General features: G+C 43.7%; 1 protein-coding gene across 1 annotated transcript in view; it reads right to left on the bottom strand.

The window, feature by feature from the left end:
* Positions 1 to 3,406: 3,406 nt before the first annotated feature.
* The window catches only part of LOC119381770 (Down syndrome cell adhesion molecule-like protein 1), a 156,760-nt gene continuing 147,268 nt past the window's right edge, over positions 3,407 to 12,898 (bottom strand). The window contains exons 25-26 of the mRNA XM_037649535.1: positions 7,628 to 7,758; positions 3,407 to 6,593 (exon numbers count right to left, since the gene is read on the bottom strand). Of these exons, the coding sequence (XP_037505463.1) occupies positions 6,520 to 6,593; positions 7,628 to 7,758 (205 nt within the window). The 3' untranslated portion in view covers positions 3,407 to 6,519. The remainder of the gene's footprint in view (positions 6,594 to 7,627; positions 7,759 to 12,898) is intronic.

The raw sequence follows: 12,898 nt of genomic DNA, 5'->3' as shown, positions 1-12,898 counted from the left end.
ACCTTGCTTGCGCACCACGCTTGCTGTTCAACTGGGGGTTATGTGTAATAGAAATGGTGTGTGTACGGTAATTAGAAGTTGTGCGCGACGTAGTTATGTCTCGGTTCGGAACGCCAGCAGCCGAACGCACGGGCGAATCGGCGTGCGGTAGTTAAGGTGCATCTTTTTTTGCGAATACGTTGTCATTTCCTAACAGATACATAGAAAATAGGCCATCAAAAATGATCGACATCACTACATAATTGTTTCATTTCCTATTTTTTGTCTCCTTAATATTCCCAGCGTTGCAGTGCATTTGCAAATATTTTTCTGCGGTCCGACAAGCAGTGTTTTTTTTTTTGACGTTGCCAATGCGTAAACAGCTGGGGTTCGGTTTCTGCACTGCTTTTAATTTCAACTTATTTTTTTTTTCATAATGCAGTCTTATTAAAATTTCCTGGGCACAGAGCTTTATGTTTTTTGATCAAAATAGCACATCCCAGAAATTTTTAAAGCGCACGCTACTGCAACGCAGTATGTATGTAGACCTAAGGCTTGCATGAAATCGTCTCTCTCAATGCGTGGCAGCTGCCGATTTTCTTTTCTATTTTTTTTTTTTTGCTGTGACCATTTTTCGCTCACTAAACAGTATCGCAAGGGTACGCTCGGCGCATTGCAGCATTAGCAACATTTTTTTTTGCAAAACATTAAAAAAATACGCTTAATAACATTGCCTTATACTTATACCAAGTTTATCAACAGAGTTCCATGCTTCTGTTTAGCGCAATGGCAAATAATCGTGTCACAATTGCCTTCAAGATATACCAGTAAACAGTTATCATTTTAATAAATCTTTGATTTCGCCCTTGTGCGTGACAGGCTTATAACTCGAAATGCATGCGCAATCTGTTCAACAGATCGAGATATAAACAGCCGAGCGAATAGAAAGGTATGTAGTATGTAGTTTTCAATATCGCTGAACATAGCGAACCGAAAAGGTGAAGTGTCCTGTCGCATGAGAGCTTTTCCAGTAAAGTTTGCGTAGTTCACTGCAGAAAAGAATGTTCTTCGGGGGGCGAATTCATTGCGGTCAACTATGCAGCCACGTAGAACGACGCTCTTTGACGTTGATTTTTCCCACACGGAATGCAAAAATAAACGAGATTCCCAGATTACGTTCGGTTGCTGATGATCTACTCAGTGGCATCCGCATGACTCGTTTAAAAAAGCGACGAAGTACTTCTAGGGACCGTGGTACGGCTAAATGTCCGGCCACGCTCTACATTCAACGCGCCTGCACCCAAAGCGCTTGGAAGGGATATGGCGGCGAGAGGTCACGTGATGCGAGTAAGCCAATCGCGGCGGCGGCGGCGCGCGGAAAACAGATGCGATACTCTGAAATTTTTCCAGTGACTCTAAGAGTAGCAAGTCAGCGATTCGTATACGCCGGCTAAATTGTCTACCTTTCAATAAAGAGTTCTCTCTGTGATTTGTCCTAGCATCTAGATGCCACGATGCAGTATCATTAGCGAATGGTCAGCCACGCTACTACACTTTCTCACCGACCAGTAGCATGTCTCCGCTGATGCACGCCGTGCCCAATGGGCAGTGTTTAACGACACGCGCTGCTTAAGTGATATCTTCTCTGCCCCCTATTCCATTCAGCTGTGACCAAAGTCCGTCCCTGAATATCTCAAGATTTCTTAATATGCGTTCAAATCATGCATAACATTTGTGTATAGGAAAGTTTCTGCTGAGTATTTTGATTGGCCAGCATGGCGTCCTTGTTAAAAAAACAGCTCCTGCTTCTTGAAAAAGAGTTACAAGTCGGTACGCAAGTGTCATGCCCGTTGAAATTTCCTAATTTACCTCACCGTTTAAAAATTTTACAAAAAATGTATTTTGACCTTTTTGAATTTGTTTTGGAAATATGTAGCCTTGATAGGACATTTGTTTACCATACGGCTATTGCTTTTATCGTTCACTACTTCCTTCAGCGAGCTTCAAATTGTGCGAAGTTGATCGTCATTTTTGACCTTCACCCCCCCCCCCTCCTCCAATCCGCTTTCGTCGCTTTGCATTATACGAATTGACGGAGTCAGAATTTTAATTTTGGTATTTGAATCCCTGTTTAAGTAAAATATACACCCCTCCTGAGTTGAAATAAGGCGGGCATTAATTAAGAATTCAATTCACCAAGAACTCACAGAACCAACGTGGCATGTTTTAATGAACCGTTTTTTTTATAAACAATGCACATATTACAGCGTATCAACATTATACATGCTTTCTGTGAGACACAAATGGAAAGGCACCATTGCGTTTTCCTGAATTTTGCTAACCAATCAGCTTCAGAAAAAAACAATGCACGGAGTTCACACTCTATTTGATCGGTAATCTAGGTGATACTTTTTGCGGTTGTATTCACAAGAGTATGGAACGGTATGAAAGAAACACAGAAAGCCAGATTAATTATATCAAATTCTTAATCTTGACTGTGGTGATCAAATTGGTAAAACATTACAGTTACATTGAAATGACTAGACGTGAGTGAGGGTGACTTGCCTGGTTACAACGCTTCCACACGAGACTTGCGTTTTGAAGTGTGCCTCTTTCGCAGGGTAGCTTCTTCATTATTAAAAATTGTAATGACACATATTTATTCTCTTTCCATAGGTGAACAAGTAAAGGCTTCCTTACGCAGGCGATAAACGATTTTCTTTAGAAATGTCCTGAATGAGGAAAGAATCGGAATGGCAGTGTGTTTGTGAAACCACAATTTAATATTAACGCGATAGCGTTAAAGAGCTCGTATCGCAGAAATTGCGCTGTCGGCGTCGGGGCCGTTGGTTGTGAGCGAAAAATCATCATCTTGTCCGTGACCGAAAAATCGAAAAGGCTGCAAATAAAATAAATAATAAAAATGTTCGGTCCGAATGAGAATCGAACCCAGGCCGTCTGCGTGGCAAGCAGGTGTTCTACCACACAGCCACGCCTCTGCTTGGAGCTGCACTGAAAGTAACTTCCATGCTTCCCAAAAATACGCGTCCTGTATACAGGTGTCACAGTACGAGATGTAATATCGCAGCAGTATTGCGTGGTACAAGTGTACATTGCCATAGGGCGTCACACCATGCCAATATCATAACGACTTCGTGGTTTAAAGACAGCCACCCATTACAAAAGGCGCACACATTAGTGCGCGTATTCCCTTAAGACCACGTAGTGGGTGCATCGCAACTTCGAAGAAGTTTCTCGCGCATAATTGCTCCTGGTTTAAAGCATGCTACCCATTACATAAGGCACACGCCTTAGTGGGCGCACTCTGTTAAACCCTCGTAGTGTTCGAACTGCGCAGTAGGAACAGAATATCGCTATCGCGTTCAGCTCTTAAAGGCGAAGCTTAAGCGTCCCCCAATTTTTCTGCGAGTTTTTGTAGCCGAAGCGCGTGAATGCTAAAAGATGTGCTAAAATAAAACAAAAAGTATCGATGATTTGTCAGCCTATTTTGAGTGTTTTGTGCTTCAATGTTTTGCCTTTTTGGAGCTGTTATTTTATTCTACATGACTGTGGAATACGATCACGAGCACGGAACCTCATGGCGAAGCTCTCACTTCAGGCGTCTAACGAAGGGTCACGAAACAATGATAGGAAATATTTAAAGTAGCGGCAAAACTGAACTAAAGAAAGTTTAAACTGCTTCTGCAGTGTCGCCTGTTTTTCATCTACGATAAGAGATATACACAACAGCACAAACCAAGACCAAAATATTGATGCGCGCAATTTTGAAGAATTGTTTTTGTAGGCGCCGGTATGAATTTGCTTGCGCTGTATTTTTCAATTATGCAATTTCGAAATGCCTGATTTCCATTTTTTTAAATGTGTATAGAACATGTTATGAAAACGCGCCACCAGGTCAAAAAGGATGCACATGAGTTTCCAGAAGACATTCATTTTCGATAAATGTATCACAAAGAATTATTGTGCTCTATCAAAATTTTTAGAATATACGCATCAGCTGCTCTCAGTTGAATTTGTTTTAGAGAATTATTCTTCTTACACGCATATGCATTTTTGCATATGATATAGATATAAAGCAAGCTTGGAATCAAACATTTATTTAGGTCACTTGCGTTAAGCTTTAAATAATTAGGAGATAAATAAATACTAATTTGTTTAAAGGGACGGTGACTGGGGTTAGGTCGTCCAGTACTCTTAATAAAGCAGTTACCTGCCAGCATCATAAAAAGCAAGGCCAAATCTAGCATTATTTAATTATTTTGGATGGGAAGTCATCGATCTTGCTACAGTGCTGCGCATATTAAACCTTTAACATCCACTCTGTACGCTGAAGTTGGAAAGACAATGCTCTCTTATGCAAAAACGAATAAATTCAAATCATGATCACTTTAGTGTATAATCTCACTGCCTATGTCCACGATATTGACAAACGTAACAAATTGAAAGACACCATCGTAAACATCTTAACATTCATGCGCGCAAAGCGCGGTATTTTATCTTATTACAATGTGCAGACATGAAGTCATAGCTAGTGCGCTCGTATAGGGATTCTAACTCCAATCTCCTTAGGACTGGTCCGTTTCATGAGCACAACGGCATCGCATAACGCTTAGAACTATAGAAACTGACAGTTAGCGACGCGTCTACAACAGTTGGCAGTTTTTAACTTTTCAAGTTTAGTATAGAGTCCGCAAAACGGCATTAACCACCCGACTCTGTACACACCGGCCCTCATTTCACATAGGTAGCACATAGTTAACAAAACACTCTTCAATTATACGAACTTAAAGGGACACTAAAGAAACAGCCGATTTTTGTCGTATTAGATGATTACTCTTTCACAATGCCAAAATCGCCACGCTTGCCGCGAGAAGACGCGTGTTCAGCGAGAAACGCGCAAGAAGAAAATACGGGTGGCGACGCCACCTCGCAATTCCCGCACCAATCGCCATGACGTCATATATCTCGACGGTGTCAACTAGGGCCTACGTAGTTCCTAATTGGTAAAAAATGAAGTTCATTGTCCTCTGAGGTGGCCGAAGACTTAGCATACCAAGTGTCCTGGAATCCCGTTGAGCCAATGCCACCAATATACGTAAAGTACGCTTTCTAATCCGTGACGTCAAGAGCGGAGATTTCGGCGCGAAGTTCAAAAATGAAATTTTCATCTTGATTTTCTCCTTTATCATTAAAGCTGTGATGGTGAAATTAACGACGTTAAAGTTTTCAGAGCAACAGTTATCAATCTAAACCAATTCATTGTTCCACTTTAGTGCCCCTTTAAATTATGTGAAACCTGCCCAGTAGTGATGAGAAATACTTGAACAGGGGGTGTGGTCTTGTCTACTTCAAGGCAACAACAGCCCACGTTGGCGCGTTCAGATGCGCATGCAGTCAGGTGGGCAGTTGTTGTTTTGTAGAAGACAAGACCGCTTGTCTAAAAGTTTGCTACGCCGACACCCCTTGTTCAAGCCTGTTTTTCATCTCTTGAAGCTTCCAACCCCTCCTGAACATCGGCACTCCTTAACAGTGTAATAAGGAAATATAACACTTTTGTTTTCGGGGTGACATACAACTACAAACAATATTCGCACCAAAAAGACGTCGTAATTGAGCAGAACATCCGGTAAGAAGAAAAGATTCACGGAAGCATGTCTGTTTGTTAGCCCTAAAACACGATATAAATTCGCGCGGGATGAGAGCGAACAGAGGTGGTTTTTCTCTCGCTTCTCGTGCATGTTTCGCACGCGGATTGTACGGAAATGCCATCTCTAAACTTGTAGTTCAACACGTCACTATACATGAGACAGATGATCTGGTTTACTACAATCGTTCATGTGCTTCTGGTAAGTTGTACAAACGTTGAAACGTCAATCAACAAACTGCGAACAAGCTCAGCACCTTGTGCTAGAGTTTACCGGGGTCTTTTTTTTGTTTGTTTCTTGTGTCTTCTTTTTACAAGTGGGTGCGCGCCGTCGTGTCGTCTTTATGGAAGCACATCTGATGACCCAAACGTTGGCAGGCAAGCGCGGCGCTTCTCACGGCGGCAGCTTGCACTGTTCTGCACTCGCGGGTCTTAAGGGAGTTCATTTTTGAAACAACGAAATACGATAAAAACACACGTCCGGTCACTGGAATCGGTTAAACGTAGCGTCTCTCAACAACATCCACAAACTTCACAGAAGTACCTTTTTTTTGATTTCTTCTCTGTATATATATTCTCTTTCTTCCACTGGCCGCGGACACAGGAACGTTAGTGCCTCTGGTTCCAACAACACTTGAACACTTGCTTTCGCTTATCACAATGTTTCTTTTCGCGAGTGAGCACACTGTAGCGTCGTCGCCGCCACCACGATGCTCGAAGTCACGTGCACCCGCACGTAGGGTCGGCTTGAGCTGAAGCATTTGTCATGGGGATTTCGCATGAGCCCGCTCTTAAGACGCGCCACAATCCAAGTGGCGTGCGGGCCGCAGCCTATAATCTCTCATCCATATGCACAATCAGTTCAGCTCGGCGTCTCAATGGTACGTCACATAGGACACGGCGTGCACGGGTCTCGTCTTTCCATACTGCACGAGCGAGAGGTTTCGACCTGTGAAAGACGAGATACAAGAGGAGCGTTACTTACGGTAGTTCGAGGCAATGCACACTGAGTGCGAACAGACACTCGCGTTTGCCGGCACGCCACTGAAACGTGCCGTCTACTAAAGTAAGCGTGACACGCTGATATCGGCAGCAAGTCTATATCGAGGTCTCGCCGTGAAGTTTCCGTTGTAGATACTGCCGTCTTATTGTGTGTATGAAATATACAGGGTGTTAATGCGTCTCTCCACACCTTCAGGGGATAGAATTCGCGACCTTCGAATAAGAAAGGTCGTGGGTTTGGTCCCCACCGACGACAAAATGTTTTTAACGGCTTAGCTGTTTGTGCTCGGCTTACCCACGTATAGCGCTCACGAAAATTATCATCATCATGAACGGCGCGCGCTCTCTTTGTCGTCCTCTTCATCTTCTGCTTCTCTCCCCGAACAGGTGTGCTGGGTGTGCGCTCTCCCGCTGCGCCGATTTGTCCGGCGATGGATGCAATAACTCGGATGGGCGAGTGAACGGGCACAGAGAAAGAGAGATAGAGAGATAGAAAGTAAGAGGAAGCAAGAAATAGGGAGAGAGAGAAATAAATAAAAGAAGACAAAAAGATCGAAACTGCGAGAAAGAGAGAGAAAGGAATAGATAGAGAGCGAAAATAAGAAATAGAAAGAAACAGAGATAAAAATGAGAGATAGAAAAAACTGACAGAAAGAGAAAAACAGAAAGAAATAGAGGAAGAAAGAAAGCTAACAATAAAGACAAACTAGGAAGGCCGTTCAGCTCCGCTCCACCTTCAGGCTTGGAGCCACTAGTGCGAAGCTGCCCAAGGTTATTTTTTTTTACTCCACGTTAATTAATTTTCATTTATGCCGTAAATACTACACTACAGTTAAAAAAGTATAAAAATATGTCCTCCATGCCTGCCTTGGCTCACTGTCTATAGACCTCGTTAGGCTGCGTCTAATATATGCGTTCAGTACGAGTGTATACCACAGCTCAGTATAGAAAGGAAAAACGGAGGCCTTTGTAATGACATACCCTTTTTAGAATATATCTGGAAGTCTCTGTCGCATTCAGCTTCAGACATTTCTAAGTTCTCCGACGTGGCAGCGTTGCCTTCAAAGACACGGTTCTCCCCTTCGTCCGGATTACTGTCTTCATCTGAGATCCTGTAATGATAAAGATAAGACGGTATTGTACAGCGATGCTATCAAGTATAGAAAGACCAGTTCTTTTCGTTATTTTTTGTTTGTTTGTTTGCGTACGCAAGCCACACGCCTAAGATAGGCAGTAGTCACATACAATAAAGCAGCTAATATAGAGCAAGAGAAATACATATCGGATTGGGTTGAAACATGAGGGACATTTCATGCTACTGTTATGTGAAAGAATAAAAAATTGGGCGAAATGGTGAAATGACAGACAAGTGGTCAAAGCAAAAGTTTCGTTAGCGGAATCACGTGAGGGAAAAGATTAAAACATACGCAAGACAAAAAAGCGGCCGAATTTTCGTTAACGTGAAATAACACCTGGTAGAGTAACACCCACACGGCACATTCTAAAGAAGTGTTGCAAGAAAGCTACAGGCTCACACCGCTGTGAAACTATGAATAAAGACCACAGGTGCGTGGGTGTGTCTACCAAGTACTGCTGCGTATTGAAAATACGCACACTACCGATAAGCCCGAAACGCACCTTTCACGCCGTGTACGTGCACAAACGGTAGAGATTTTTACAAAAAAAAAAAAGAAAATCAAGGCCCTCGAGGTACAACTCCCACGAAAGAGCGTTAACAAAAGTGACCGGTGACTGAAAAGGCGATATAGCGATACGCGCCACTCTTGTTCTCGAACATTAAGTTAGCGAGAGTAGCGGTCACGATTGATGTTTCAATGTGTGGACGTCTTTTTGAATCAGTCCAACCAGAAGCCCCCAACATCTTAAATATTATTGCATGCGTCTTCTCACTTACGTGCGCAGCCGCGTGGACGCATGCCTACGACGAAAAGTGAGGCATAATGATAACATTCAGGTGCGGCTTTAGGATGCGCTCATTTACGACCTGCTACCCACGCTTTGAAACAAAGAAGATTCGGAACCCTTGCCTTATCAAGAAAATCGAGGCAAGCGAAGATTGACGTGTGCGTGCTACTTTCTTTCTTTCTTTGTTTGTTTGTTTGTTTGTTTGTTTGTTTCTTTCTTTCTTTCTTTCTTTCTTCCTTTCTTTCTTTCTTTCTTTCTTTCTTTCTTTCTTTCTATAGCATCGCGCAATGCGATATATCCTTCCTAACTGTTTCCTTCCTCCATGTCACGAATTGGATCTTCATCCACGTGCTCAGCAGCGCAACGCTTCTGTTGGTACAGGCAAACCACGACGTTGATGCTTTCATATCCAGGCAACAATGAAATGCGGCCACGTGAAAGGACAAGTCACCTCGATAAAAGACGGAATCGTCATATGGTAAACGGCTGATCGCCGGCAAACCCGCGATCGAGAGAGCATAAATTATCGGATAACGGCGCATAGAAATAAGCATGTGACCGGCGCAACTTCGAAGGTCGCGTTTCTGTACGCTCGCCGGCGCTGGAATTTTCGCGAACGACGCCTCCACCGAGATATATGGGTTATATGAGCTTCGCTTCAAGTCGATTGTGCCCACCAGTCTCGATATCACCGTGCTCGGCAACAAGAGCGCCGCGTGTCGCGATTTTGCGGCTGCGGCGATTGGTCATTCGTGCTAATTTGTTTTTCGTTAGCCTATACATCTAAGTGGCTGTAAACTGATAGCATTGTCAGGCTCGGCCCAATGAAGCCTTCGGTTGAACTGTTTCAGTGATCAGACCGCATTACGTGGAGTAGCCATTAGGTGTAAGCGTTCTGTGTTTTGTGCAATGCAACGACGTTAAAAGAAGCAGAAGGAAAGCCTACTTTGAATTGCATATGTACTGCGAGCACTAACGCTGTAGATTATTTCTGTGGTGAATAGTGAGCACGACGCCAATTGTTGTCAGTGTATATGTTATGGTGGAGGTTGGCGAGGAGGAGGAAATGATGCAAGGGGAGGGGACACGGGGTTCTACTTGATTAGCGTGTGTCGCGCACTAAAAAAAAATAATATGTTGGGCTATTTGCTTTTGAGCAAGGCTTGTTCATTACACAGGCCATGGCAAACGTAGCGGTGCAGAACACCGCCAATCGTTCCAGCATGCCGTTTGCGGCGCAACAGATTCGAAAAGCGATACCGAATGTTGTTGACTGTTTAGCTCTGTGCGACAACATCGCAATACAAAATGAAGCGCTATTTTCTTACTTGTGTTGCAGGAAAGAAGCGTTTCTAGGCAACACAATTGTGCAGTCAATACTGTAGTGACCGGCGCCTTCACAATGTACCTGTAGAAGGACGTTCCTTAGCAGAGTCGATGAACAAATTGGTAAGGCTGTCTGTATAACCTGTGTTGTTCTGCGGCTAAATTCAAGGTGACCTGTTATTCTTACTTCGTGTTTCCGTTTACTCTTTCGGAAGACAGCAGAATGTTGCTTTTTTCAGACAACAAACAGGTGTTGCTGGTAATCTTGCTGATATTAAGCGAAATAAACGGACCTGGGCCGACTACGTAGTGCATAGGGCAGACAACCGGTGGTCATTTAGAGCAACGGAATGGATGTCAAGGGAAGGAAAAAGAAGCCGATGACGGCAGTGAGTTGGATGGAGCGACAAAATTAAGAAGTTCGCAGGAATGAAAGGGAATCAGCACACGACAGATAGGGTAAATTGGAGATCCTTGGGAAAGGCTTTCACGCTGCAGAAAACATAGGATAGCCAATTATGATGATGATGCTGATATTGATTACTCACTTACCTAAAAAGAAAGAAAGAAAGCAATACTCAGCGTTTCAAGCTTGTATATTTCGATTGTACTTATCCGCATGTGTATTTATAAACACTCAGATGCGTGTTTATAAATAGACGTGTTTAAGCTGATCACGCGGAGCTAGCGATGTTATAAAAGCACTATGTGGATAGCAATATTTTAAGGACACAAATAGTGAATGTGTGCTGTTTTTATTATATGCAAAATGTTTACAGAAGTGTAGAATGTACTGGTGTTTCACATAAATATAAATATGTTATTTCACTCGACCATATAAGGTTATATCAGCTGTGAAGTACAATAAATATCGTAGTTATGCAGGCTGTAATATTAATGAGGAAGATAAGCGAGTATGTTCTCGTTGCACTGAAACCCATTCCACGGGCAGTTGTAAAGCCAATGTTTTCGAGTGTTCAAATTGTAATGGACCCCAAAAAAGCTTCCTCAAAAGATTGCCCTAAAATGAGAAGAGGGATAGCTGTATTGCGACAAATGGCGAGAGATCATACATCGCATCGCGAGGCCGCCGCAACCGTCCGAAGGCGGCGCCGTCGGCGCCGAAGTTCATCGGAGAAATCCAATGCCTCTGCATTCGCAGCGCCCATTGGACGCCCTGCTTCACCACCTCCTTCGCCACCCGGACTCTGCACGGCTGGTTTGAACCAGAGTGCAATGAAAGGCATGATTGCTGTGGATTCCACTCGGCCTACATTGCCGAAGCCGCAGCCACACAGGTCGGCGACGGCCTGTACAAACCAGAACACCATGGAATGCATGGACACAACTGGCGCAGCTTGGCCTCCGTTGCCGAAGTCGCAGCAACATGAAGATTCACAGTGCACATCGGCAAGAGTGAACCCTGAATCTCTGACTGACAAGTTGCCAGAAGAAGACAAATCAATCCTCATAGTGCTTCAATCCCTGTCAGACATGCTTCGCGTGTTTGTCGGCAGACTGAAATCGCCATACGTTGAGACCGTGCAACAGGTACCGGATGTTCTATGTCCAGTACTTTCAAGCCTTCAGTATAGGCACCATGACTCGACAATTTACAGCGGAACGTGATACGCCTGAGGTCCTGCGTCTAGTACTAAGGCAGCAGTGTTCAAGCCCACGCGAATTCCTTGTATGCCCACTTTTTCTATGTTACTGTCTTTTCATCCCTTAATCCCCTTCCTCCAGCATAGAACAGCCAACCGGACAGCTGCACTGTGCTGCTGCACTCGCTATGACACCGAGCGATGCGCACACTGGGTGCTTTTGGACCAACTGTATACTCGAGACAAAGTTGTAGGACTATGGACATGCGCGTCGAGGGCACGGAAGGCAGCGAAAGCGGCACTGAAATACCTAAAATCAACACATCTGAGTGACCGCTTGTAGACTGGATGTACTCCCCCAAGTGTGCCTGTGCTTCTTTCCATCCGGGCCACTCTTTTCTTCTGTCTCGCTTTTCGCCCCTTTATCCCTTCCCCAATTGCAGGGCAGCAAACCGTACGCGCGTCTGGTTAACCTCCCTGCTGTTTCTTGCTTTTCTTTCTCTCTATCTTTCCCAAAATGTGGCCAAACGTGTACTTCATACGACGTGGACCACCGAATCGAATGTCTAAAGATGCTAGAAAGGATTAGAACGTTCGCTGGTTTGGACTTCGTTCCGTAAAGGCCGCATTACGCATCCAATATCCCATCGATATAGTATCACTGAATAGTGTTCTTTCCTTCTACAATGAATAGGTTCTTGAGCGGGTTGTCGCGATTTTGCGACACACCAAATCTTAGCCAATAAATTCAGACAGGACACTTAAGCAACATAAATCCTGATTGCGACATAGAAAGGGGATGAAAACGACAGGAAACGATTTAGTGCGCTTCCCCGATCACTCCATCACTGCGTAGAGTTTTTCACATATCCCTAATTTGTTGACGATTGTGCCATGGAGCATGGTGCCATTATCATCATGAAATGTCGTTATCCACACTACAATTTATACCTTTTGGGAGTACTGTTAATGTGTCCTGTTGATTCCCGTGGTTGTCCACACAAGCTATTGCTCACTTTGACAGTGTTCTTCAGTGGTGCCTGCAGCAAAATATTCTTGAGTAACGTAGAACAGAGGTACCCATCCCTAGCTGACTTCACGTACATTATTGCATTGAGTACAAGAACTAAGCCTAGAGCAGGAAGTTCCTTGCAATGCAATATTTTTTAAACACATAGGCCGCGTTCGGCTAGTTGGTGATGGTCAAATAAACTTGTTTTCCTGCAGGTAAAGAACTTCTACTTGACCGGAGAACAAGCCCTTAAAGGTGTGTATCGCCTGCCTTAATGAAGCATCATTTAGAGTCATTTGAAAACATGTGAATAATAATTTAGATTTAGCTCTCTAAGGTATGTAAACATGAATCATGACACGAAAGAGAAACATTTCATCATGA

The sequence above is a fragment of the Rhipicephalus sanguineus genome, chromosome 2 (assembly GCF_013339695.2).
Source record: "Rhipicephalus sanguineus isolate Rsan-2018 chromosome 2, BIME_Rsan_1.4, whole genome shotgun sequence".
Classification (NCBI taxonomy): domain Eukaryota; kingdom Metazoa; phylum Arthropoda; class Arachnida; order Ixodida; family Ixodidae; genus Rhipicephalus; species Rhipicephalus sanguineus.
This window is presented reverse-complemented; position numbering and strand designations above follow the sequence as displayed.